The following is a 26,633-nucleotide window of genomic DNA, read 5'->3' on the forward strand; positions in this document are numbered from 1 at the left end:
ATTTATTGAATTTATGGCATACTTGAATGATAACGCAGTCAACATGCAGTTTACTTCAGAAATAAGAGATACATCAATCGAATTTCTCGATTTATGTATAATTGTAAAAGATAATAAGTTATGCACTAGGGGATATAGAAAAAGTACGGCCACTAATTCTTTACTGCATGCTGACAGCTTCCATTCTAAGAGTGTAATAGAAGCCATACCATATGGCCAGTACCTAAGATTGAGACGTAACAATACCTCTGAGGATGATTTTCAGAAACAAGCCAATGAGTTGACTGATAGATTCAAGAAAAGGGGGTATAATGGAGAACTCTTGAAAAAGGCCAAGGAACGAGCAAACTCACAGGATCGTGGCACGTTGATATCACGCAGTAACAAGGTTAAAACCAGAGATAATAGAATGTCGCTACTTTTTGATTTCTCACCAATGGCCGACCGAGTTAGGAAATCTATCTATAAAAACTGGTCGATTCTTAAACAAGATCAATCTCTGGCCCCATGTATAGGAGATTTGCCGAGAGTCGCTTTCAGAAGGGCACCCACATTGGGAAATATATTGACGAGTAGCGAATTCGTGTCCCCAAGATCTACCACCTGGTTAGATAGAACACTGCCTAAAGGAAATTATCGCTGTGGTCACTGCAGATTCTGCAGACAATTGTTAACACAGAAAATTATTCAAGTTGGAAGAGAGAGAATCAATGTAAAGGATTTTATTACTTGTCAATCAGAATATGTAGTGTATGTGATGTTTTGCCAGTGTGGAAAATACTACATTGGCCAAACGACTAGACCTATGAAAATCAGGGTATGTGAACACATCGCATCTATTAAAACTGGAAAGGGCTGCACTCGATTTATCAATCACATGAGAGAATTCCACGCCTCAAAGGGCAAAGGAATAAAATTTGCTGGATTAGCTAGAGTAGAGAATCCACGTAGAGGAGGAGATCGCGACAGGTTGCTTTTAAGAAAAGAGACAAAATTAATCTTAAGAACTGAAGCAATGGGCCCCCTGGGGCTGAATGATAAAATAGAAATGGCCAGCACGCTGGATCCATAATATAAACATGCTGTAAATCTAGATGTTGTATTTTAGGATATTTGATATATAGTGGTGGTACTATTTCTAATGCTTTTAGGTGACGGTGGTGTGAATCAATCCCCCTTAGATGTGGCTCTATGCCGTGATGTGTGATGTCGTCCTGTTCTCGCGGTCATAGCGACACAATATCCCCTCTCTGAATAAATTCGAGTGGGGTTCTTTTAATAAATTAGACTGCGCCCTGTTGCGCTGCGACCTCGGGTTTGGCATTATACATCTTGGCATTAGCCTGGTTTATAGATTAAGCCCCGCCCCTACTCACGGTTTACACTGCCTAGGTCCATTTATTAGCTTCATGTATATGTAGTTACATACAAGCTTGTATCCCTTAAAGTAATTCTTGCCAGTTTCTGTCCAGGACAGCCACTGAGTTTCCCTATTGGTTTTAACAATTCTTTTTAAATAATGTTCACTATTAACAGTCACTGTCACTTTAAATACAGAATTGAGTTGACACATCCTAATTCCTGAAGACTTGGGCGAATGGGACGGTATAGAGATTAATGTCGCCCCACATCTTCTACGTCATGTGATACCTACTTTAGGACTATGAGATACATTAAATATACGTCTCTTGTCCTTTCTGATGAGGTCTTGATTTATTCCTAATTCCTCACATGTTACAATGGCAACAATTACCCTTATATATGATGCAAGCCCAAATATTGGCTTAGCATCATGGGTAATGTAGTTTTGCCCTGCATGTCCATAGTGACTAGCCGGTAGTCGGATGACGTAGCAGCCTTATAACAGGCTGAGAATTATGGGAAATGTAGTCCCTGAGGTGTGCGTCCTATTGGACAATTCGTAGACATTTTGCATCTCCGCCTACCCCATTTCGCCGGGTCTGAAGCTCCAATCATAGAGGATACGGCTGTCCGGAAGAGGCGGGGCTTAACCCTGACTTCAACCCGGATCCAGCCGCCCTCTGGTCTTAGGTGGTACGCAGCGTGACCAAGTGTCTGTGTGACACGAAACGGCCGTCGCTCTCCGCCATCCTCACCCGCCACCCACCTCCTCCACCACCATTGCCTATGCAGGGGTCACGTAATCAGAGGACTTATGCAAGATACCCGGTATGATGGAATGCTTTTGCTGCAAATAAACACACTTATCTAAGGACGGAAGGTGCACGGTTTTTCTTCTCTCCTATCCAAAGTACAACTCCAGCCTGCTCCCTCACATATCCCTGTTGATCCAGAGGAAGGCAAAAAAAAACCCACAATTAGCCCCAAAAGGGAAAAATTCCTTCCCGACTCCAGATGGCAATCAGATAAAATCCCTGGATCAACATCATTAGGCATAACCTAGTAATTGTAGCCATGAATGTCTTTCAATGCAAGGAAAGCATCTAAGCCCCCTTTAAATGCAGGTATAGAGTTTTCCATAACGACTTCCTGTGGCAATGCATTCCACATCTTAATCACTCTTACTGTAAAGAACCCTTTTCTAAATAAATGGCTAAAATGTTTCATGATACACAGAACATTTATATTGTGGCTTTTCTCCTGGCAGACTCAAAGCACCAGAGATGCAGCCACTAGGGCACGCTCTATAGGCAGCAGTGACGTAGCTAAGGAGCTGTGGGCCCCAATGCAACTTTTACAACGGGGCTCCCCAAGCACTGTATACATAACAATTCATACGGCGCCCCAAAATCTGCCAATGGCAACTACAGTGTCAGAGGTGCAAGATGGGGATGGGAAACAATTTGTTAATGATTACCACTGTTCAAATTATCTATAGAAGTTATTATTATGAGCACAGGACCAATAGAGAGCTAAAACTGTAGTTGAGGGAGGGCGCTTCGGGGCCTCTCTGGCCCAAGGGCCCCGATGCGGTCGCAACCTCTGCACCCCCTTATGCTACGCCCCTGATAAGCAGTAGCAGTGTTAGGGAGTCTTGGCCAAGGTCTCCTTGGTGAATAGGTGCTGGCTTACTGAACAGGAAGAGACAAGATTCAAACCCTGGTCCCCTGTGTCAGAAGCAGAGCCTTTAACCAGTACACTATCCGTAAGACATTGCTAACTATTTCCTAATGCAGAAATGGGGCAACTCCTCTTCATTGACAAATCTAGAGGGACAGGCTACAGTCTCTAATAATGCTTTCATACCTTTAGTTAGGCCTTTTTGAATACAGGGACTCTGCACTTTGGGCCTTTATAAAAAATTAATGCATCAATACACTCACAAGTGAGGGTAAAATTAATTTAATCTATTACCTGAGAGTATTTCACAAGATAAAAGTTCCAGTTTTCAGTCTCAGTAGCTTTAGTTAGGATTCACATCAATTAATGTTCAGCATAAGGTACATTCTTAAAGTAGTGTTAAAATTAACACTAAACATTTATAGTGCATTTTACTATGGGACAAATGTACAGCTAATACATATGTATTTTTAAAGGAGTAGTGTAGGGGGTAGTGGGAAAAAGAGTTGAACTTACATGGGGCTTTTAAAGGGACTCCGAGCTCAAAAAAAAAAAGAAAGTTGTACTCACCATGGGCTTTCTCCAGCCCAGTGCTGGTCGGGAGGTCCCACGCCGGCGTCCTGGCTCCTCTCCTTCTCCCCGCTCCGGAATGGCTGGCAGGCCGCAGCCCGGGCGACACTCTCCCGAGTGTCGGGCTTCTTCTTCCGCATATGACGCGGATTACGTCACACGCCGGCCGCCTCGCGTCATCATGGCGGCCGGCGTGAAAGTACTGCGCATGCGCGAACAAAGCGCGCATGCGCAGTACTTTCACGCCGGCCGCCATGATGACGCGAGGCGGCCGGCGTGTGACGTAATCCGCGTCATATGCGGAAGAAGAAGCCCGGGAGAGTGTCGCCCGGGCTGCGGCCTGCCAGCCATTCCGGAGCGGGGAGAAGGAGAGGAGCCAGGACGCCGGCGTGGGACCTCCCGACCAGCACTGGGCTGGAGAAAGCCCATGGTGAGTACAACTTTCTTTTTTTTTTTGAGCTCGGAGTCCCTTTAATGGTCCCCCGCAGATGTCCTGTGCCTGCCGCCTGTTCACTTTCGGAAGTCGCAAAACCACTGCGCCTGCGGGGTCCCGTCCTCGCTCCTGCCTGCTGCGTCACCGGGAGTCACCGGCAGTGGTTTTGCAACGTGAAAGTCGCAAATTCCGGGAAGTGAACAGGTGGTAGGGATCGGAGCATCAACGAGTGGCTGTGCAGGCACAGGACATCCGCGGGGGACCAGGCAAGTTCAACTCTCTTTCCCCATAGCCCCCTACAGTACTCCTTTAAAAATACACGTGTATTAGCTGTACATTTGTCCCAGAATAGAATTCACTATAAGGCTGCTTACACACCAAGACGTTACAGGCGCACGTTAGTGCGCCTGTAACGCTCCCCCAACGCACAGCAATGTAACACAAGTGGGCTGTTCACACAGCCCACGTTGCATTACATGTAACGCTGCACGTTCCCCGCAAAGTGCAGCATGCTACGGCGTTGGAGCGGCTATAGCCGCGTTAGACTGTTTGCACATGCGCAGTGGGGGGCGGAGAGGAGGCGGGGAGAGCCAGCTACAGTAGCCGCGCACATGGCTACTTAATATTCACTGCACTGGCGGGCGCTGATTGGCCGGCGGGACCACGTGATGCGGAGTGTCTCGCTCCGCATCACGTGGTCCCGCTGGCCAATCAGCGCCACTCTGGGAGACATTATAGGAATCGAGCCGCCTAACGCGGCTCACTCTACCGTCGGCTCTTGCAGCACCATACGTTGTGTTATTGTTGTGTATTTTTTCCCATGACGCTTATTGCAGCTAGTAGAAATTTGACAGCTCTGACAGATTTTGGACTTAACCCATCTTCCTCATGGGGGATTTTCAGTATTGTCTTAAAGCGGTATTGTCACCATAAAAATAAAATTTCAACAGCAACTGGTCTGAGTGTATTGAGTGATAAAGATGCTAATCCTGCATTCAAAACTTGCAAAAAATGTTTTTGCTGTTATGGTTTGTAGTTATCACATACTTTAGGAGCACTGGCCCTAGTGCCAAACAGTGCCAAATAGTTGAATGCTGGGTGTTCTTTTTATCTATAATATATTCCTCTTCTTCCATTTATTTCCCTGCTTAGCTGCTTATCAGAAACACCCTCTGATTACTTGTGTTTACAAGCAAAGCTGAGGTGACTCAGTGATTGGATGTGTAAATAAAAAAAAGACAGTGCAGTTGTTAGTATACACCTCAGTGGGAGTGTCTGAAGACTCTGGGAGGAGGGCAGCTAATGAATACTCAATGAGCAAGAGAAGGGAGGTGGGAAAACAAGAGTCAGGGAGGACATGATGTCAGCATTAGCTTGGCAAGATGGCCACTGCCTAGAATAGAATTTTCTGCTTTTCCTTTATAAAATTCACAGGAATCATTAAGCGGATAGCACAATACATCTGTTATGCAAGTAGAAGTAGTATTTATCTAATTATATATGTGTTTTTTATTTCTAGGTTAGCATGGATGTCGCTTGTTCTTTAATTCTTTTCACAATAATTCCCTGCAAAAGACTTTTACAATGGTGCTGGAAAGTCAACCTCTCCTCCTGTGCACACTATTCTGGCAGCTGGAGGATGCCTCTACCATCCATTAAGGCCTTTTAAAATAAAGGAATTCCTGAGAATCCCACATGAAGAAATGGATTAGTCTAAAATCTGTCAACTCTTTCACATTTATGCTGCCTACTGTAAGTGACAGGAGCATAGGAAAAAAAGGAAATTATAGTTCAGTTAACACCGGGACAAATATTCAACCAACATATGTGTATTTTACGTTTTACAGATTTTCTCGCTAGTGGTCCAGTAGCAGAATTCTAGAGTCTTTAGGGATATGATGAGTCAAGAGGCTATTGATTAGTTTGTGGGCAGAGTTCCATAGACATGCTACTATGGGGCAAGTCCACCATACGTGTAGCGTAGTTCTCAGGACTTGGCATCCTGGGAAGCATGGAGGACCCTTAGACTTATACAGTATATATATATATATATATATATATATATATATATATATATATATATAAAATATATATACGCTAGTTTAAAGGCCCGCCCATAAAAAAACGGGCGCTAGGCCTTGGCCACAACCCCCACTGCAACGCTTGCACGGCAGTGCTCCCATGCATGAACACCCGCCAGAGCCTGTGCAAAAACGTGTCCACACCCATCCCCCTGCGCCTGTCCACCTCTGGTCTCTGAAGTCCTTTTGCGTGCCACGCATGCAGGCCAGGCACAACGCGTGAACTCATGAGGACGTAGCGAGAGGGATTTTATTATATAGGATATACAATAATTTTCCGTGGTGCTGTGCAGAGTGCTATGTAAGCCATCATGGGTAACATAAATACATAATATAAGTTCATACCCATTTAAAACAAGAACATCTAACAATCCAAGTACTTAAGTAAACACATAGTTAATAGTATACGCAGTACAATAAGAACATTCAACAATACAAGTACATGTTTTGATAGAACCAGTACAGCAAAGACAACAATAAAGAGGGAGAGAGCCCTTCCCTTGTAGATGTTTCTATAGCCAAAAGCTTTAAAACTCTGTTATTTGACAAGGTAAGACTTGTACCTGTCCTAGACCTGTGCTATAGGCTGATCAGCTTCTCCTGCACGACTCTAGTCCTGCTGTAGCTAGCCAGGAAATTATACAGTCTGTTTGCACCGTATCAGTGTTTGTTCTGAAGAAGACATTTCTTTCCTTCTAATCCAAGATAATTCCTATCAAACCTGTTTTGTTTCTGCTGTTTAGTCATTGCGGTGCAGCGTTTATGGGCAAGGTGTAACACACCTTCATAAATCCACATTCTCTTTTGTAGGACACCTCCATGTACTCAGGAAAACAGATCATCATTAAAGAGAAATTACATGTAGGTACAATATATAAAAGAACGTTTTGTTCACTAATGTAGTCTTTTGAAGGTCATGGTTGTGTCAGATTGCAATCCAAATTATTTTTGCTATTTATTGGATTTACCCGTATATACTCAGATATTAGCCGACCTCATGTATAGGTTAACTCCAATATTTGACTTCCTTAAGTTGGACTTTTTTGAAAGACTTAAAGAGAACCAGAGACGAAATAAAAAAAAGATTTTATACATACCTGGGGCTTCCTCCAGCCCCATACGCACGGATCGCTCCCACGCTGCCGTCCTCCGCTGCCCGCAGCTACGAGAACCGGGTCCCCGCACTTCTATCAGTTGGAGCCAGACTAGCATAGGAGAAGTGCGCTCTTTGCGTATCTCTCCAGCAGCCGCTGGAGAGATACATAGAGGGCGCACTTCTCCTGCGTAGCCTGGCTCCGATGACATCAGTGACGGGAGTCGGTTCTCGTAGCTGCGGGCAGCGGAGGACGGCAGCGTGGGAGCGATCCATGCGTATGAGGCTGGAGGAAGCCCCAGGTATGTATACAATCTTTTCTTTATTTTGTCTCTGGTTCCCTTTAAGTATAAGTCGGTCCAGGAAAGTTAATGGCTGCAAATGGGGCCCATGAGGGTTATTGGCTCTGCACTTGGGGACCGAAAGGGGTTAATATCTGCACTTGGGGTCCAGGTGGAAGATACACTAAAGGGGCCATGAAATGTGCCCCCCATAAATAGCGGAGACTTCAGTGGGGGGAGGACCCTGCTCTTAGAGGCTTACACTCTACAGGGGGCATTAAATGTGGCCCCCATACATACATAGCTCCCAGTCCCAACTGTCCTCATATTGGAGGGACAGTCTCTCTTTGAGAGCCCTGTCCCTCTTTCCTCCTCATTAGTCCCTCTTTCAGGACTTTGCCCCTCTTTCTATGTAAATATATATATTTCTCTACTAAAAATTGTGTTTGACTCCAAACTTTATTCCCATCCTATAAACGGATATATTACTAATTTTAAAGTGTTACTATGAAGGAAAATGAACCAGGATAGAAAGGACAAGTGTGGGTTGAATTATAAAACAACATATTTTTCTCATGAAATCTTTATGGTATGTGTGACTAGGGGTGTGCCAGGGGGCGTGATCAGGGGCATGGCTCAAGTGTCCCTCTTTCTCATCTCTAAAAGTTGGGAGGTATGTACATAGCAGAGGCTTCAGTAGGGGAGGACCCTGCCCTTACAGGCTTACATTCTACAGGGGGCGTGAAATGTGCCCCTTATACATAGCAGAGGCTTCAGTAGGGGAGGACCCTGCCCTTACAGGCTTACATTCTACAGGGGGCGTGAAATGTGCCCCCCATACATAGCAGAGGCTTCAGTAGGGGAGGACCCTGCCCTTACAGGCTTACGCTCTACAGGGGGCGTGAAATGTGCCCCCCATACATAGCAGAGGCTTCAGTAGGGGAGGACCCTGCCCTTACAGGCTTACACTCTACAGGGGGAGTGAAATGTGCCCCCCATACATAGCAGAGGCTTCAGTAGGGGAGGACCTACATTCTACAGGGGGCATGAAATGACACATTCCTGCCAAGATGAAACAAGCATCTAATATACACTGTTGCTATATCACGAGGAGGAGCACTACCTTGTCCTGTGATCAGAGCTGGGACAGCTCTGTGCAGGTGAGAACCTCTGGTGCTAATATGTCTTAGGTGTCTTTGTAACTAGGGTGTGGGAAATAGTTCTGGTTAAATATAATGTAAAGAAATGGTTACTGTGGAAAACATTTTGTATTTCTCTTTTGTATCTAGGGCCTTATTCTTTTTCTTCAAGGAGAGGGGCCCCCCACTAGTAGGATTACATACATTTGGCTCTGCCCACAGGATCTTAAGACCATGCCCACTTTACGCACCGGATGTCCCTTTTTCCTGGATCCAAAACCTAGAAGGTATAAAAAAAAATTGACATCCTCTAGATTTGGATTGTTGACCTGTTCTCCCACTCTTTACCGTAAAACCTCGTACACATAAACGAGGCATATTGCCCTACAGGGCATTCAGGCTAGTGACGTATTTTATTGCTATGCAGGGGGTGGAGAGGAGGTCCAGTGGAGTCGTGCACAAGGAGTATCACATGGCAGGCGGGGTAAGTGAGGAAAACAATCCTATCAGCCTGGGCTCAGCCAAGTTGGTCCACTGGGCTGATCGCTGGCTGAGGCATTGGGGGCCACTATGCTCGCTCTAGATTCTCTGCAGTGGCAGTTTATCTGCCGTCTCGGCCGAGTTCCATCTAGCACATACATGTCAAACTCCAGCCATTAAATTTGGCCCTCAAGTAGTTTCCCCACTTTGCATTATGTTTGGCCCACTCTAGACCACCAAGGAAGCTATATTGGAGGTGAAGCCCTAGAACACCTGGGAATCCTTATAGAAAAGGGAGGGGAAAAGCACTAAACACTAGGGAACTGTATAGGGGAGGGAGGGGGGCACCTGGGAACTTTATAAGGGAGGAAGGTGGCCGGTACACATTGGGGTTGGCCTGCGACTATGTCCCAGTGTACAGTTTCGGCCCACTTTGTATTGGAGTTTGACCGTAAAGAAAACTGAGCACTTGATCATAAAATGCACAATCATGAGTTACTTAGACTAGACTTCAATTACCCCAAGCACTGTGCGTTAAGCGCGGTGCTTGCGGAACCTGCTGCTGCCCTTGTGTCTGCTTGAATACTCGGTGCAATGCAATGGACCACAATAAGCGTGAAAGCCTCCATAGACTTTCATTGCTTTTGCGGCTCCCTGTGGTAAAATCGGGTAATGCAATGCAGGAATTACCTGCATAATTCTGTTCCTGAGATACACCCAGAAGTGCTATTGCTGCTAGGAAGGTCAGGAGGAAGTCCCTCAGTGTCAAGAGGAAATCCCTCTCCTTTTGAACTTTCAGTCTCCTTATTAGACTATAAGGTGATGAATTGCATCATTGACCAACAGGCAGTGACGGATGCGGGGGGGGGGGGGGGGTCTGGGGGGCAAGCGGGTATCTTGCCCCGGGCGCAGTTTGTTGAATTCTTGAAAAGGCGGCAAAATTTGGATGGGGAATGGCAGTTTAGGTGCCAAAACCTGACCTTGCCCCAGGCACAACTTGGTCTAGATCCGTTCCTGCCAACAGGGGAGCTCAAGAGCTTACCTTACTTTGTTATTAGTACTACTTACATCTGCTCCCAATCTCTGGAACCGCTGAAAATCTAGACATGCGTTTCCCTCTGTAGGTAACCTTTGTGGCGTATCACCATATGTTTATAAAACACAAGTTTACTTCAGGGTCAGTTTAGCACGAGTGCTTGGCCTGCAAACCACACCCAGCTTATACTTTTGCCGAAATCTCTCTGTGTCAAAGTTTCACCCAAGGACCTTCTTTCTCTGTTATTTTTTTGTACTGGATCAGTCATTGTTCTCCTATCGTCTAAATAAATATTACAGAATGTATGTAACACAATGGAGAGAGCGGTATCAAAGGCCAGCGCTTCCTCTGGAATGTGCAGAGAGATGGGCAGACAGCTGAACATAGCAGGTTACAAATAACAGATGGGGGAGCTGCATTGTATTCCTGTGAATCATGCCTCCTTTAGTGAGACCATATGTGTATTAAAGTGTACCTGTTGTCCGCCTGCGATGTGGGCAATCACTTTGTCAGCCAAGTCACCGCTTTACACTAAACAAAGCAGGGACAGTTTTAGGTCAAATGGGGCCCTGGGCAAAAATGAATGTGGACCACCTTACATTTTCATACTGTAATAACAGCAAACTAGTGACCTCTAGAATCCCTGAGTTGAGGGGCCCCTAAGGAGCTGGGGCCCAGTGCAATTGCCTAGTTGGATTTAGACCCTATGGAAGAACCAGCCCTGATGTGAAGCAGCCTGCTAATTCTCACACAAGCAAGGCCATTCATGTAGGATAAGGTGCTGTCAGACTTTATGAAGTGAATTTTGCGTCTCAGCTTATGCTAGGGACCACACTTTTTTAAAAACGCATCCGGTTTGGCACAATACAAAAACACACGTTATCCTTCTCAACAGAGACCCGCAGCTGTCTATGGTGGGTGATGCATGCCTTAAAACACACACTATATGCACAAAATAGCAAGGCGTTGCTTCACTATAGCAAATAGCGTGCCTTATCAGAGGTAACATGCCGTATCAGAATTAATGTGCATTATCAAAGTTGAAGTGCCTTATCAGAGTTAGCATGCCTGATCAGAGTTGATGTGTCATATCAGAGTTTGCATAGCGAGCGCTTCGAACTTATGCCTGATAATTGGCAATGACAAGAGCTCCACTCGTCCTGCCCTGAGCCCCTGTGGGTCCAATCACTTTAAAGGACATTATCCCTGCACTTTGATTGGCCCAATAGGCTACCTACCAAGTTTCCTGTCAAGTGACAGGCAGCCTATTGGGCCTATCAAAGTGCAGGGATAATGTCCTTTAAAGTGATTGGACCCGCAGGGGCTCAGGGCAGGACGAGTGGAGCTCTCGTCATTGCCAATTAGCAGGCATAATTTTGCAGCGCTCGATGTGCTACTCTGATAAGGCACGCTAACTCTGATAAGGCATGGTAACTCTAACAAGGCATGTTAGCTCTGATAAGGCACGCTATTTGTTATAGTGAATAAACCCCCAAGTGTTGTCCTACTTGTTTTATTTACTTGCATTTAGTGCTAAAAAATTGAATACTTTTTTTCAATAAAGAGAACTGAAGCAGATTAAAACCAAAAAAGATTAGTTAGACATGTAAGGAGAGGGAAACCACTGGCTCACATCCTCTAAGAGACCACCGCCTCCCTTGAGCCTTTTTAAAGGGAACCTAAACTGAATGAAAAAAAAAAAAGAGTTTCACTTACCTGGGGCTTCTACCAGCCCCCTGTATCCACCCTGTGCCTGTGCCGTCAATAAACGATCCTCCAGTCCCCCGCCGCGGCTTAGTTCAGTTTTTTAGCAACTGGCCAGTCGATGGCCACACGCGTCCTCGATCACTCACCCGTCGCAGGCGCAGTAAGAAAAAGATGTGAACTACGCCTGCGCAGGATGCTCCCGGAGACAGGTGCATGATCAGGGATGCGCGTGAGCTAGGGCCGCGCAGGCACACTGGCCATCGACTGGCCAGTTGCTGAAAAATGAAACGAAGCCGCAGCAAGGGACTGGAGGATCGGTGAGTGACTGCGCGGGCACAGGGCAGATGCAGGGGGCTGGGAGCCTGGTACAAATGATGCAGATTGTCAGTCAAATCCATAATTTCCGACAGGTCTGATCTGATTTCTGAGGTAAATTGCATCATGTGTACCAGGCATGAGATTTAAAGGAGTTATCAGCCAAATTAGAAGAAATGAGCTTTACTCACCTGGGGTTTTCTCCAGCCCCTTGCAGCCGACTGTCCCACGCCGACCGCTCCGCTCCGCCGTCCTAGTCTCCGTGCACGGTGCGGAGGCCGACCCCAGGGTCGTGCGCCTGCGTGAACCGCCACTGTCAATCAAGCCCACGTTGTAAGCAGCTTACTGTGCAGGCAGGGCCGAATTTAGGCCAAGGCCACCCTGGCCATGGCCTAGGGCACCACAGGAGCAAGGGCACCAAAGCAGCAGGCTAAACTGGTGCAGCATTTGCAAGCTGGTAAATGCTGCAATGCAGAGAGATCAGGCAAGTGCCTGACCGTGGTACTCTGCTGCTAGCTGCCTGTGCAGCAGCCACCTTGCTCTCTGTGCACATTTGTGTTGTGGCCGGCAGCTATCGACTTGGGCAGCATGGAAACAGAAAGGAAGAGGAAACTTCTGCACTAGAGACGAGTGGAGAAATGAGTGACACTGATGGCTGCTGCAGTGTGAAGGCGAGCTGGCTACCTATACTGAAGGGGGGTGGGAAAAGGGGGGATAAAGGGAGTCATCTGGCTACCTATACTGGAGGGGGTCATCAAGCTACCTATAGTAGAGGGAAGGGAGGAGGGATCATCTGGCTAACTATACTGCAGGGAAGGGGGAGGGGTCCTCTCACTACCTATACTGAAGTGGGGCGGCAGGTGCCTTGCCTTTACCGCCTTGGGCGGTAAAGAGTACAAATCCGGCCCTGTGCGCAGGCGCATTCTGGTAGTCCCCGGTTAACGAACGAGATAGAGACTGTGGGTTTGTTCGTAACCTGAATCCATTCTTAAAGGAAACATCCGGGGTTCTTAAAAAAAAAACAGATCTACTTGTTGGAGATACAACTGCATGTACTTTATATAGTACTGAGTATTAACACCACTAGACCAGTAGATGGCACTGTAGCAAATACTATGGTTAACAGTTATGTGTGTCTGTCTGAAAAACTTGTTTTTCTTTATCTCTTCCTCTCTCTTCACAACTAAGATGTCTGCTGTTAGAGGTTACTGAAATGCTCTGTATGCTTGCAACTTAATCCAGCGAAGTAAACCAAGTTCTGCCTCATCACAAGCTTCTAGTGTCTTCTCTAATACATAACCAACAGGTTATGGGCCCAGCTCCAGACACTGGAAAGAGGAAAACTACAAGCAAGTAAGTGCTGCATCTATAATCATACTGAATCCTGTGTGAGGAAACACGAGCTGCACCCAGAAAGATGGCAAGCGCTTCAGATATGAAGATTACAGTAGCAAAGCTTAACAATAGAAACTACCAGCTGTGGAAGTTTAAGCTTGAAATGCTGTTATCCAAAGATGACTTGTGGCAGGTGCTGGATACAGACAGACCTAATGACAACCCAGAAGAATGGGACAGAAAAAAACAGGCAAGCAAAAGCAGTCATAAGCCTGCTAGTGGAGGATGATCAACTCATTCATATAAGGAAAGAAAACACAGCTAAAGGTATGTGGACTGCATTACAAAGGCTGCACGAACGTGCAAACCTAAACAGTAAACTATATCTGCTACGCAAACTGTATAAGATGAGGCTGGAAAAAGGGCAGGAAATGAGTGAACATGTAAATGCTATGCTAGAGATTGTGGACCAGCTGGGTGCAATAGGCGAAGAAATGAAAGACAATCACGTAGTAGCATTACTGCTATGCAGCCTCCCGGAATCATACAGTGCCCTTATAAATGCGCTAGAAACTAGACCAGAAACTGAACTGACTCTAGAATATGTTAAGGGAAAACTAATTGATGAATACAGCAGAAGAAAGGAAAACCTGCATAGTGAAGAGAACGAGAGATCAGAGACAGCTCTAAAGGTGCATGAAGGCACAAGACAAAGCAAAGAAACCAGGGTGTGTTTTCGCTGTAAAAAGGCCGGTCACCTGAAAAAGAACTGCTCAATCTGGAAAGCTGAGCAAAGAAAGCAGGGACCACCCACAAGAGAAAGAGCTAAAGCAGTCATGCAGGAAAATGAAAGTGCATCATGGAGTGGTACTTTTAAAGTGACTCAGAATAGCACCGCAAGCGGATGGTACATCGATTCAGGGGCAACAAGTCACATGACAAGTGACGAGACATTCTTCACAGAAATTGATTACAGTGTTAAAGACAAAGTCTTCCTAGCAAATGGGAAAAGTATTACTGCTGAAGGTAATGGTCAGGGGTTTCTGAACTGCAAAACACCATCAGGGGGCAAGCAGAGTATCCTTGTAAAGAACGTTCTATATGTTCCAAGCCTAGAAGGAAGCCTCCTATCAGTGAAAACCCTTGCAAGCAATGGACTCACCGTCCAGTTCAGAGGTAATGAATGCACAATTCAAAATGGAAAGCAAATCCTAGCAAGAGGAAAGTTAAATGAACACCTGTACAAGCTCGTCACTGAAAATGAGAAGCCTAAAGCAGCAACTCATAACCCACATGACAAGTGCATCCACCTGTGGCACAGAAGATTGGGACATCGAAACCCAGAAGCTATAAAGGACCTTGCAAAGAGAGGTCTATCAGAAGACATGAAGATACTGCCTTGCCACACACTCAGCAAGTGCACGTGCTGCATCAAAGCAAAAGCCACCAGAACCCCTCTTCCACAGAGCAGTCAGAGAAAAACCACTAAACCTATGGAACTGATACATAGTGATGTGTGCGGACCAATGAAAACCGTCACACCCGGCGGGAACAGATATTTACTGACTTTCATTGACGATTATTCTAGGTACACAATAACTTATCTGATGAAGCACAAAAGTGAAACTTTAGAAAAACTTCAAGAGTTTGTAGCTATGACAAGCAACAAGTTTCAAAGAAAACCTGGAATAATACGAACTGACAATGGAGGAGAATATATGAGTAAGGAGATGGAATCATACCTAAAGAAACAAGGTATCATACACCAAACAACTGTACCATATACTCCTGAGCAAAACGGTGTAGCAGAAAGGAAGAATCGCACTCTTGTAGAAATGACCAGATGTATGCTTTCAGATGCTGGCTTACCTAACAAATACTGGGGAGAAGCTATAATGACTGCAACATACCTACAAAACAGACTCCCATCAAAAGCTATTGAGAGTACACCATACGAAATGTGGAATGGATCGAAACCTAATGTAAGGCACATCAGAGTGTTCGGCTGTAAAGCATATGCCCACATTCCAAGTAAGAAACGCTCCAAGTTGGAGAACAAAGCCATAGAAGGCATTCTGGTGGGCTACAGTGAGCAGAGTAAGGGATACAGAATACTTTGTCCAAAGACCAATAAGGTGACAGTCAGCCGCAGTGTCTATTTTGACGAAAGCGAAGCACCAGATAATACAATTCTTGAAAAATGCGGAGAGGATTTGCGGGCTGAATCAGCAAGAGACACGGACTCATGTGAAGCAGAACAAGAGCCAGACCAAGAAGTGGAACTTACAATCAACGAGCCAGTAGAACCCACTGAGCAACAAGAAATCAGAAGATCCACTCGGACTACAAAAGGGATACCACCCCGCAGGTTATCATATGCTGCAAAAACACATCAAACACAGGAGCCAACATCCTGGGAAGACATAGAAACTTTGCCAAGAAGGGAAGCTGATCAATGGAGAAAAGCAGCTGAAGAAGAAATAAAATCACTTCAAGAAAATAAAACTTGGTCACTAACAGAACTCCCTCCCGGTCGCAAGACCATTGGAAGCAAATGGACTTTTAAAGTGAAATATGATGCAGAGGGAAACATCTATAGATACAAAGCAAGGTTAGTTGCCAAGGGATACTCCCAGAAATTTGGAGAAGATTATGATGAAACATTTGCTCCAGTTGTGAAATATTCCACCATGAGAACACTCCTTAGCGTTGCTGCCGGAAAGGGAATGCAAGTGAAGCACCTAGATGTCAAAACTGCCTTTCTATATGGAGACATCAAGGAGGATCTATACATGGAACAGCCACCAGGATTTGAGGAGAAAAAGAACCTTGTATGCAAACTGCAGAAGAGCATCTATGGGCTCAAGCAAGCGGCAAGAGTGTGGAATGAAAAGGTGAACGAAATACTCACGAAAGAAGGATTCTCAAGAAGTAAAGCGGATCCATGTCTGTACTCGAAGAATCAAGAGAACAGATGGACATATATCCTAATTTACGTTGATGACATCTTGACGTGTTTTGAACAAGAAGGGGACTATGACCAAATAGTTCACAAACTGAAACAAAACTTTGAAATTAAAGAGTTGGGGAACATTACTCACTACCTAGGAATTCAAATAGAGCAGGAAGAGGATGGAAGCTATCTTCTTAACCAAAATCAGAAAATTACAGAAATATTAGAACAGTTTCACATGCAAGATGCAAAGGAAGTGAGAACGCCAATGGAACCAGATTATCTGAAATACAATGGAACAGAAAATTTGTTACCTAACAATGATTACTACCGCAGGGCAATTGGAAAATTGCTATACATTAGCACCGTGACAAGACCAGACATTGCTGTAGCAGTGGGAATACTTTGCAGAAAAGTCGCATCACCGTGTCAACGCGACTGGAACGCAGTAAAAAGGGTAATGCAATACCTAAAGGGAACAAATCAGATGAAGCTGAGACTTCCAGCATCGTCAAACCCAAAATTGATTGGATATGTGGACGCCGACTGGGCTGGAGACACCACTGACCGGAAATCTACAAGTGGTTACATCTTCCAGTATGGACAAGGAACCATAAGCTGGTCAAGTCGGAAACAAGCGACTGTTGCACTCTCTTCAACTGAAGCGGAATACATAGCAGCAGCTTATGCATGTCAAGAAGCCATTTGGATTCGTCAGCTTCTACTAGACATGGGACTAAATATGTCACAACCCACACCCATCTTTGAAGACAATCAGGGATGCATAAAGCTCACACAATCTGAGAAGGTTAACCCAAGAACCAAGCATATTGATGTAAAATATCATCTGCTTAAGGACATGCAAGAACAAGGAGTTATCGACATTCAGTACTGCCCATCAGAGGAGATGACTGCAGATGCACTCACCAAACCTTTGCCCAGGGAACGTCATTGTTTTCTACAAAAGAGACTGAATGTTGTATAATAACGCACATGCCGTTGAGAAGGGGTGTTGGAGATACAACTGCATGTACTTTATATAGTACTGAGTATTAACACCACTAGACCAGTAGATGGCACTGTAGCAAATACTATGGTTAACAGTTATGTGTGTCTGTCTGAAAAACTTGTTTTTCTTTATCTCTTCCTCTCTCTTCACAACTAAGATGTCTGCTGTTAGAGGTTACTGAAATGCTCTGTATGCTTGCAACTTAATCCAGCGAAGTAAACCAAGTTCTGCCTCATCACAAGCTTCTAGTGTCTTCTCTAATACATAACCAACACTACTTACCTGGGGCTTTCTCCAGCTCCTGGCAGCTTATGTGTCCCTCGCCGCAGCTCTGCTCCCAGCCGGTGGCCCGGGGATCCCACCGTTTCAGCAGCCGATTTGGCGAGGTTGGCAGCATCTGCACCTACACAAACGCATTGCCGTGCCACTTGAAATCGCACTCATGTAACCGGGAGCATTATGCACTGAACATTCCCAGCTGCGGGAGCGCGATTGTGAGCAGCTCGGCTACGCAGAGGCTACCGACTTCGCCAGGTCGGTTGCTGCAACAGAGGGATTTCCGGGCTACCGGCTGGGAGCAGAGCTGCGGCGAGGGACAAATAAATAAGCTGACAGGAGCTGGAGGAGGCCACAGGTAAGAGATCTGATTTTTTTAAGAACCCCGGATGTTTCCTTTAAGAATGGATTCAGGTTACGAACTAACCCACAGTCTCTATTTTGTTTGTTAACCGGGGACTACCTGTATATACTCTGTAAAGCACTGTGGAACATGTCCGCGCTATGTACATACTAATTAATAATCATATTTAAAATATGATATAAAAACTGTGGCACCAAATGGGACAGTGGAGTATGAATTTATAGCAGGGACCACGTAAAGGTCACTATAAAGGCTTAACACCAACGATGTTACCATAACTTCAAAACTAGAAATCAATACATTGAGACCACTATTTATCCTCCAAGGAGGTCTGCATCACATTTCAGGTGAGGTCTGTGAAAGGCAATGTTTCCTGCTAGATCTAAGGAGGAGAGAATAAAGGAATGAATAGGATTCATCTCTGAAATCGAGGATCTCCTGGCAATAAACACAGACAGATAACATAAATATATAATGACTTTGTCCCAGTGGTCTGAATATAAGGACACTGAAATATAGAAATAATAATATTGCTGCTTTAGATTTTACCTCCTTTTATTTTCCTTCTTTCAACCCTTCAAACTATAACTTACCTCCTCTCACACTCCTTTTTCAGGTCCTAGGGCACTTTTCCACTTGGGGCTCGGGTTTGGGTGTAGTGAGTTCCGGACAACACCCACATGTGTGTTAACTTAAAGGACACCCGAAGTGAAAATAAACTAATGAAATAAACAATTGTATCTATCTTCCTTCTTCAAAAAATGACTTTTTAAGATATTCCAGAGTTTTATTTTATGTTTAAATCTACTTTTTAAGTTTTAACTGTTTTATTGTTTTTGCTCAATTACACATTTATTGGATTAGGCCTATGAACTATTTCCCTTTTTATCTCTTTCCTGCTCTCAGAAGCCATTTTCTGCTAGTAAAATGTTTTATAGTTGGAATTTCTTATCAGTGAGGGTTACACTGAAGTCACTTCCTGTCTGAGTCAGGACTGAGTCAGCCACTTACATACCTGATATTTAACTCTTTCAAGCAGAGAAAGAAAAAAAAGACACAGCATAGTTATTAGTGTGCTAGACACTGTACATACCCATGTCTATGTCATCATGTCACACGTCACTTCGGGTATCCTTTAAAGAGGCTCTGTAGTGACATATAGAATGCCAGGTCCGGATTCACCATAAGGCACTGTAGGCACATGCCTATGGGTGCCTGATGATGGAAAGGCGGCTCACTCCCCTCCCTGAGTGCCACCCTCTCTTCTTTCCCTGTGCAGAGGCCCAAGTCGAGTTTAAATGCCAGGCTACTCACCTGACTCTCAGCATTCCACTGATGAGATCTACCTTCAACTGGGGGAACCTCTAGCTACCTAATACTTTGGGGTCACCTTTAACTACTTAATACTGAGAGAACCTCTGGCTAGGGTTGCCGCGGTATGCCGGTATATCACGGTTTGATTATGCATGGTAATCATACCATGCCCAATCTCGTTTTACCGGTTTTCGGGGGGTGGGGCGACGTAACGGCGGGGATGTGACACAGCGGTGGGTGTACGAACAACGGCGGGGATAAATAAATACTTGCTGGCAGGTCCTGTACCTGTACTCCCTTCATTGTTCCCCCTGCTCTTGCATCCTATTTCCCTGAAACAGCGCCCCCAGAGCACTATTACAAGGAGATGATACGCAAGAACAGGAAGAAGAATAAAGCCAGTATAGCGTACAGGACCTGCCAGCAAGTGAGTATTTGTACCCTCCGTCGCTGCGTCCCCCTCCCCCCCTAGCTACCTATTCTTAATACCGGATACACCTATCCCTGTCTACCTATGTCTACTTATGGTGCAGCCACCTAATACTACACCTATCCCTAGCTACCTATGCTGCAGCCACCTAGTACTGCCTACACCTATCTCTGGCTACCTATGCTGCGGCCATCTACTACTGGCTACACCTATCCCTGGCTACCTATGCTGCAGCCACCTAGTACTGGCTACACCTTTCCCTGTCTACCTATGCTGCAGCCATCTACTACTGGCTACACCTATCCCTGGCTACCTATGCTGTGGCCATCTACTACTGGCTACACCTATCGCTGTCTATCTATGCTGCGGCCATCTACTACTGGCTACACCTATCCCTGGCTACCTATGCTGAGGCTACCTACTACTGGCTACACCTATCCCTGGCTACCTATGCTGCGGCCACCTACTACTGGCTACACCTATCCCTGTCTACCTATGCTGCGACCATCTACTACTGGCTACACCTATCGCTGTCTATCTATGCTGCGGCCACCTAATACTGGCTACACCTATCCCTGGCTACTTATGCTGCGGCCACCTATTACTGGCTACACCTAACCTTGGCTACCTATGGTGTGGCCACCTATTATTGGCTACACCTATCCCTGGCTACCTATGCTGCGGTCACCAATTACTGGCTACACCAATCCCTGGCTACCTATACTGCGGCCACCTATTACTGGCTACACCTATCCCTGGCTACCGATACTGTTGCCACCTATTACTGGCTACCTATACTGCAGCCACCTACTACTGGCTACACCTATCCCTGGCTACCTATACTGTGGCCACCTATTACTGGCTACCTTCACTGCGGCCACCAACTACTGGTTACACCTATCCCTGGCTACTTATTCTGCGGCCACCTATTACGGGGTACAACTATCCCTGGCTACCTATGCTGTGGCCACCTACTACTGGCTACACCTATCCCTGGCTAACTATACTGTGGCCACCTATTACTGGCTACCTATACTGCAGCCACGTACTACTGGCTACACCTATCCCTGGCTACCTATACTGTGGCCACCTATTACTGGCTACCTATACTGTAGCCACCTACTACTGGCTACACCTATCCCTGGCTACCTATACTGTGGCCACCTATTACTGGCTACCTTTACTGCGGCCACCTACTACTGGTTACACCTATCCCTGGCTACCTATTCTGCGGCCACCTATTACGGGGTACAACTATCCCTGGCTACCTATACTGTGGCCACCTACTACTGGCTACACCTATCCCTGGCTACCTATGCTGTGGCCACCCAATTCAGGCTACACCTATCTCTAACGCCACCAGGACTTTTGCAAGTGCAGGGTGAGCCTTTTTACAGTTTTACCCGGTGCCCCAAATCTCCTGGCGTAAGGGGAGGGCCTCGGGTCCCAATAATTGTATAATACCGTATACAGTCACACCGTGGTATTTTTTTACACGGTTATCATACTGTGGAATTTCATACTGTTGCAACCCTACCTCTGGCTACCTAATACTAAATGGTACCTGTAGCTACCTACGCCAGGAAAGGGAAGTAAGGGAGAAGTGACAGCTGGGCCGGGCAGCACACTTGCAGTGCAGTTCGGTGGGGGTTTGTAGGTTCATTGAGGGCAAACTCTAGGGTGCCAGGAGATCTGTACCTTTGGCTCATGTGATGTAAATCCGGGCCTGAAGAAGGCAGATTTATGCAGGATATACACTTTTACACTTTTCTTGCATGTATATATTGGTATGTAGCCCCGCCCTCCCAATGATGCTTAGACTAGGCTGTTAAGCTATGCGGAACACACACAACCATTTCAGACACACACACAGGAGCATTCTGTGAGAACAGACATTATTTTCACTGGCGTTGGAACTCTCAATTTCAGAAAGTAAGTCAAAAAAAAAATTCCAATTGGCAAACATTGACTTCATAATTTATAGGGCCCCAAGAAGCCTCTATTTGATGGACTTTTGGTTTTGATCTAATCGCACAAGATGGGGCCTCCAGTTAGTGAGACCTTGAAGCACCTGGGCCTATTTTTCCTCTATTGCTGCTTTCATTTCAGGCAGTTAAACTTGTTATTATATATTTTCCATCAGATGTTCAAATTGGGTGGCTGCACCTATAGTTTTTTTTTAATAACACTTGGACTTTATATTTGAAAATATAAAATCGGGTATTATTATAGTGATTTCTTGTGTGTATGCAGAAATGTGTGCAAACTGTATTATTCTGCCTGTTCGTATGTGTACCACAATAAAAAAAGTTTTAAAAATAATAATTTATAGGGCCCTTGCGCTGCGTTGCAATCGCAACCCGCAATTTCCACTCACAGCAATTGCACCGTGAAGCTGTCGGGAGCGCAATCACACCAAGAATCAAGCAACAGAGTCCAGGTTAGCACACCATTTCAAAATGTAGTATCTTCAATGTATTGCTTCATAAGCACATGAATGACATGTGATGTAGGGGATGAGGGGAGGGGTTGTCTTTGGATTGTCATGGGTGGCTCTCCATCCTATAGAGTATATAGTTGATGTGCACCACAGGGTGAATTGTTTGTTTGCACTATCTGAGGAAGGGGACCCGCCGTGGTTCTAAAACAATTGTCATTCATGTGCTTATGAAGCAATACATTGAAGATACTACATTTTGAAATGGTGTGCTAACCTGGACTCTGATGCTTGATCACTGAATGTCCTGGATGCTTGGGCTCAGCATCCTCAGGTTATAGCATCCATACCTTGGGTACGGTGTGCCACTTCTACAACAGTATCGTGTCACACCAAGAATCATGCAGGCCAGCGATTGCATTTCAGGAAAAAAATGAGGCAAACCAATAAAAAACGAGCACCAAAATTTATATGTAAATTCTGGTGCTGTTGCGATCAGCAAAAGGGCTGCGATCCACTTTTTGAAGTGGATCACAGCCTTGTGGAATAGGGCTCTAAATGAATATTGTAAACAAATAAGCAATTTTATTTATGCTTTTCACTACAGTTTCGCTTAAGGTGTGGGTGGACTTTAATACTTTCATTATACAATATATGTTAGGCATTGCTTTTTGCCCATATTTTTATTAAAGAAATTCATATGGTTTCCTAATCTCACTGTTATAGCTTCCATTTTATAAATTAGTACACCATACTTTTAATAATAGAAAAGCAACAAAACAAAAAAAAAGGCTACCAATACAAGAATCACTTGCACTGAAGACATTGTTTTTATGTATTTTCATGTATGACCGCTGCTTGTTATAAAAGTTATATTTTACGCTACTTACTTTTATTTACTGGGCCTTTAAACCCTTATCATTTTTTTTTGCTCTTCTGTTGTACTTAAAGGGGCACTATGGCGGAACATTTTAAAATTTAAAATATGTGCAAACATAGACAAATAAGAAGTAAGTTTTTTTCCAGAGTAAAATGAGCCATAAATTACTTTTCTCCTATGTTGCTGTCACTTACAGTAGGTAGTAGAAATCTGACAGAAGTGACAGGTTTTGGTTGTCCATCTCTTCATAGGGGATTCTCAGCAAGGCTTTTAATCTTTATAAAGATATGCCCTAAAAAGGATTTAAACAATGATGCTGGCCAGCCTTTCCTGCTTCTTACACAGTTTTTTGGCAGCTGGACAGAGCAACTGCCATTCACTAAGTGCTTCTGAAAATAAATAAATCCCTGAGACCCAAAGAGAAGAGATGGACTAGTCCAAAACCTGTCGCTTCTGTCAGATTTCTACTGCCTACTGTAAGTGACAGCAACATAGGAGAAAGGTAATTTATGGCTCATTTTATTCGGGAAAAAACATACTTCTTATTTGTATATGTTTGCACATATTTAAAATTTTAAATTTTTTTGCCATAGTTGCCCTTTAAGTTTAAAGGGGTCGTCCATCTTGCTATGCGATCACTTGAATTTATATATATTGCATTTGATAAAGCAGATACAGTTTATTTATTTAATGTAGGTTTCATTTACTGCAGTGGTAAATAAAGATGACAAGAAGCAGGGGTGACGGCCACTCATGTGTCCAGGTGGGGAGGCTACAAACTTGTAACGATCGGTGTAACACAGAGAGGGTCTGATTACCGGTGAACTGCAGTATCACCGAGAATACAGAATATATCCGATTATTGGTGATCTGCAGTATCACCGATAATCAGATATATCTACTAACCTCTGGACACCTGATACAAGTGAGTGTTTAGATGCAACAGATACTTTGCGTACGGCACAGAAGTATATTCCTTCTGATGGCCTAGACTCTCCCGGGGGAGGAGCTAGGCTGAGAGTAGGAAGGACAGCGCGTGAGTAACACCAGAGAGAGGGTGTCACTAACAGGTCTGGGAACTGCCTCTAACAGTAAGGACAGTACTCGAGGTCGGGCAGGCCAGGTCGTTAACACACAGACAGATAAGGTACAGATTCAGGAGACAGATACGGAATCCAATAAACAGGCAGGGTTTGGCAACGGAGTATCAGAATAGCAAGGTACAGAGTCAGGAGGCAAATACGGAGTCCAGGAACGAGCAGAGTTTGGCAACAGGATATCAGAAATAGCAAGGTACAGAATCAGAGTTCAGAGGAATAGTCAGGCAGGCAGAAGGTCATAACAAATAATACAGTTCAATATTCCTAATGCTAAGGTGTGAGTTCCTTGATCATCAACACCTTTGGAAACTATGCTAGAACACAGATACAGACAAGGTCTGAGTGCTACCACGTAGTGATCGCAACGGCAGACAACCAGAGAATCACCAGCACCCAGTATATATACTATAGCGCTCTCCAGCGCCACCCCTAAGTGCTGGACCAATGAGAACTGGTGAAAATGTCAGCTGACCAGCTTGGACAGCTGACTCTCCTCTGGCTGTCATATAAGCTCTGCCTCTCAGCGCGCGCGCGCGTCCTTCTGAACCTGTGTGGACTATCAGTCCCAGCCACACCAGACATGTTTTGCAATGTATCTGCTGACTCTGGCGCGGGAGCCGCCGCGCTGCTCTCCAAGCAAGCGGCGGCCTCCCCGCGTCCAACCACACTGTCATTAACATTGTCATGCACGCAATCTGCCGAAATCCAACGCGGACTCCACCGCTCTGCCCATGCGGCATGCGGCGGTTTTTTGCGTTGTGCCGCCATGTTGGACATGGAAACAGCCGCCTCACTTTGAGCGTTTGCGGCGGCTTTTCCGCGTTTCCTCACAAAACTGATGTCCGCAGGCATTCTGGCATTGGAAGCCAGGCTCCTGTTCATGGGAGTCTGGCTGTCTCTGCTCACAGCATTGCGTGCACTGGCACAAGCATTGGCGCAGTAATGAGTTCATGTGAGTGCGGGTTCATGTGCATGCATGAGGTCACGTCTCCACATACACACCCTTTGAACTTGCGTGGGCGTTTGCACGCATATGCATATGCATATGCGTGCCTTGGTGTGTGAGTCGCGCTCAGAGCCCTAGAAAAGCCTGGAGAGAGCCTAGTATTGCAGCTTGTGTGCATGTCAGACTAATCTCCTTTGGCATGACTAGTTTCTGCCTGAGCCTATTTTGTTGACCCTAGCTTGTCCGATTACCCGCTCCATTGCTGACCTTGAAACTGGGTGACTACCTACTTTCTTGCCAACCTTTAACCTTCCTGAGAACGAGATTTGTTGTTGAAGATTTGCTTGTACGAGAACCCGCCTGTCTACCGACCTCTGCTTGACTGACTTCCCAAATTGACCACTGCATCCTGCTACACGGTGACACCGGTCCAACAGCTTAGTTGTCCTTCCTTCCGGAAGTCGTGGGAGCACTTCGGATCCTGTTTGGTTACACACACTGCTGTCACACCCACTACTCTGCTAGCACTCCTATTGGCTGAAGAGAATGGCCATTGGTAGACTGTATGCTTGTCCAAAAAGGTGAGTTTTTAAGGCTGCACTTAAGGGCTTTAGGACCCTTTCACACTGGCCCGGTGTGGCATTTTACCACAGCTTACCACTATGTCAATGAAAGTCTACTATGAAAGTCTGCTTTCTTATGGCGTGTGGTGCGCCGGAATTACCCTGTCTAACGCGAGTACAAACCTACATTGATGCGCAACCATTGCAGCACCGTGCGGTGCGCTGGAAGTCATGTAAGTCTATGGCGACACAGAGTTTTAAAAAATGTACATGGTGGCGTTGCTGCGCACATGCTTAGAAGCGTATTGTAATAGTACGCTTCAGTGCACTTCTGGATTTCCGAAACAGTAAGTGAGCGTAAGCGAGTGTCACTTCCTGTTTGGCTGTCAGCCAGAAGAAGATTATCCTGTATTAACGTGGTATTCCCTATTTTTGGCGGTGAGGCCCCAGGGCTGCACCACTGACGCAGATATGTAGTGTGAAACCGGCCTCAATGGTTGGAAAGTGAGGAGTTTTGGATAGGAATTGTAGAGCAGAGGTTAAAGCCACACACACACAGGTTAAGTGAGCCCACAGATGGCAATTATTCGGTTAGTTATACTGAAAATCTTGTTTACATTTTTGTTTTATACAATTTTACTATATTCCACTATTTTTGGATTGTGGAACGAATCTTACTGGGAAATTCGCTTTGATTATGAGAGTGCTTTGGATTACAAGCATGTTTCTAGAACAGATTATGCTCGAGAACCAAGGTTCCACTGTAATTGGAAGTATAATAACCTTGGGGGAGCCATGCAACCCACTCTTAAGGCCCATACACACGTTGGATTTCCGCGAACGACGGGT

At 45.3% G+C, this 26,633-nt stretch overlaps 1 protein-coding gene across 4 annotated transcripts in view; it reads left to right on the plus strand.

The window, feature by feature from the left end:
* LOC137525027 (uncharacterized) overlaps positions 1–26,633 on the plus strand; it is a 301,925-nt gene that overhangs the window by 6,120 nt on the left and 269,172 nt on the right. For all 4 annotated transcript variants that reach the window (XM_068245704.1, XM_068245703.1, XM_068245705.1 and 1 more), the window contains 3 exons: positions 5,565–5,797; positions 6,937–6,987; positions 8,790–8,926. In XM_068245704.1, the coding sequence (XP_068101805.1) occupies positions 5,741–5,797; positions 6,937–6,987; positions 8,790–8,926 (245 nt within the window). In that variant the 5' untranslated portion in view covers positions 5,565–5,740. The remainder of the gene's footprint in view (positions 1–5,564; positions 5,798–6,936; positions 6,988–8,789; positions 8,927–26,633) is intronic.

Source organism: Hyperolius riggenbachi, chromosome 7 (genome assembly GCF_040937935.1).
Source record: "Hyperolius riggenbachi isolate aHypRig1 chromosome 7, aHypRig1.pri, whole genome shotgun sequence".
NCBI lineage: Eukaryota > Metazoa > Chordata > Amphibia > Anura > Hyperoliidae > Hyperolius > Hyperolius riggenbachi.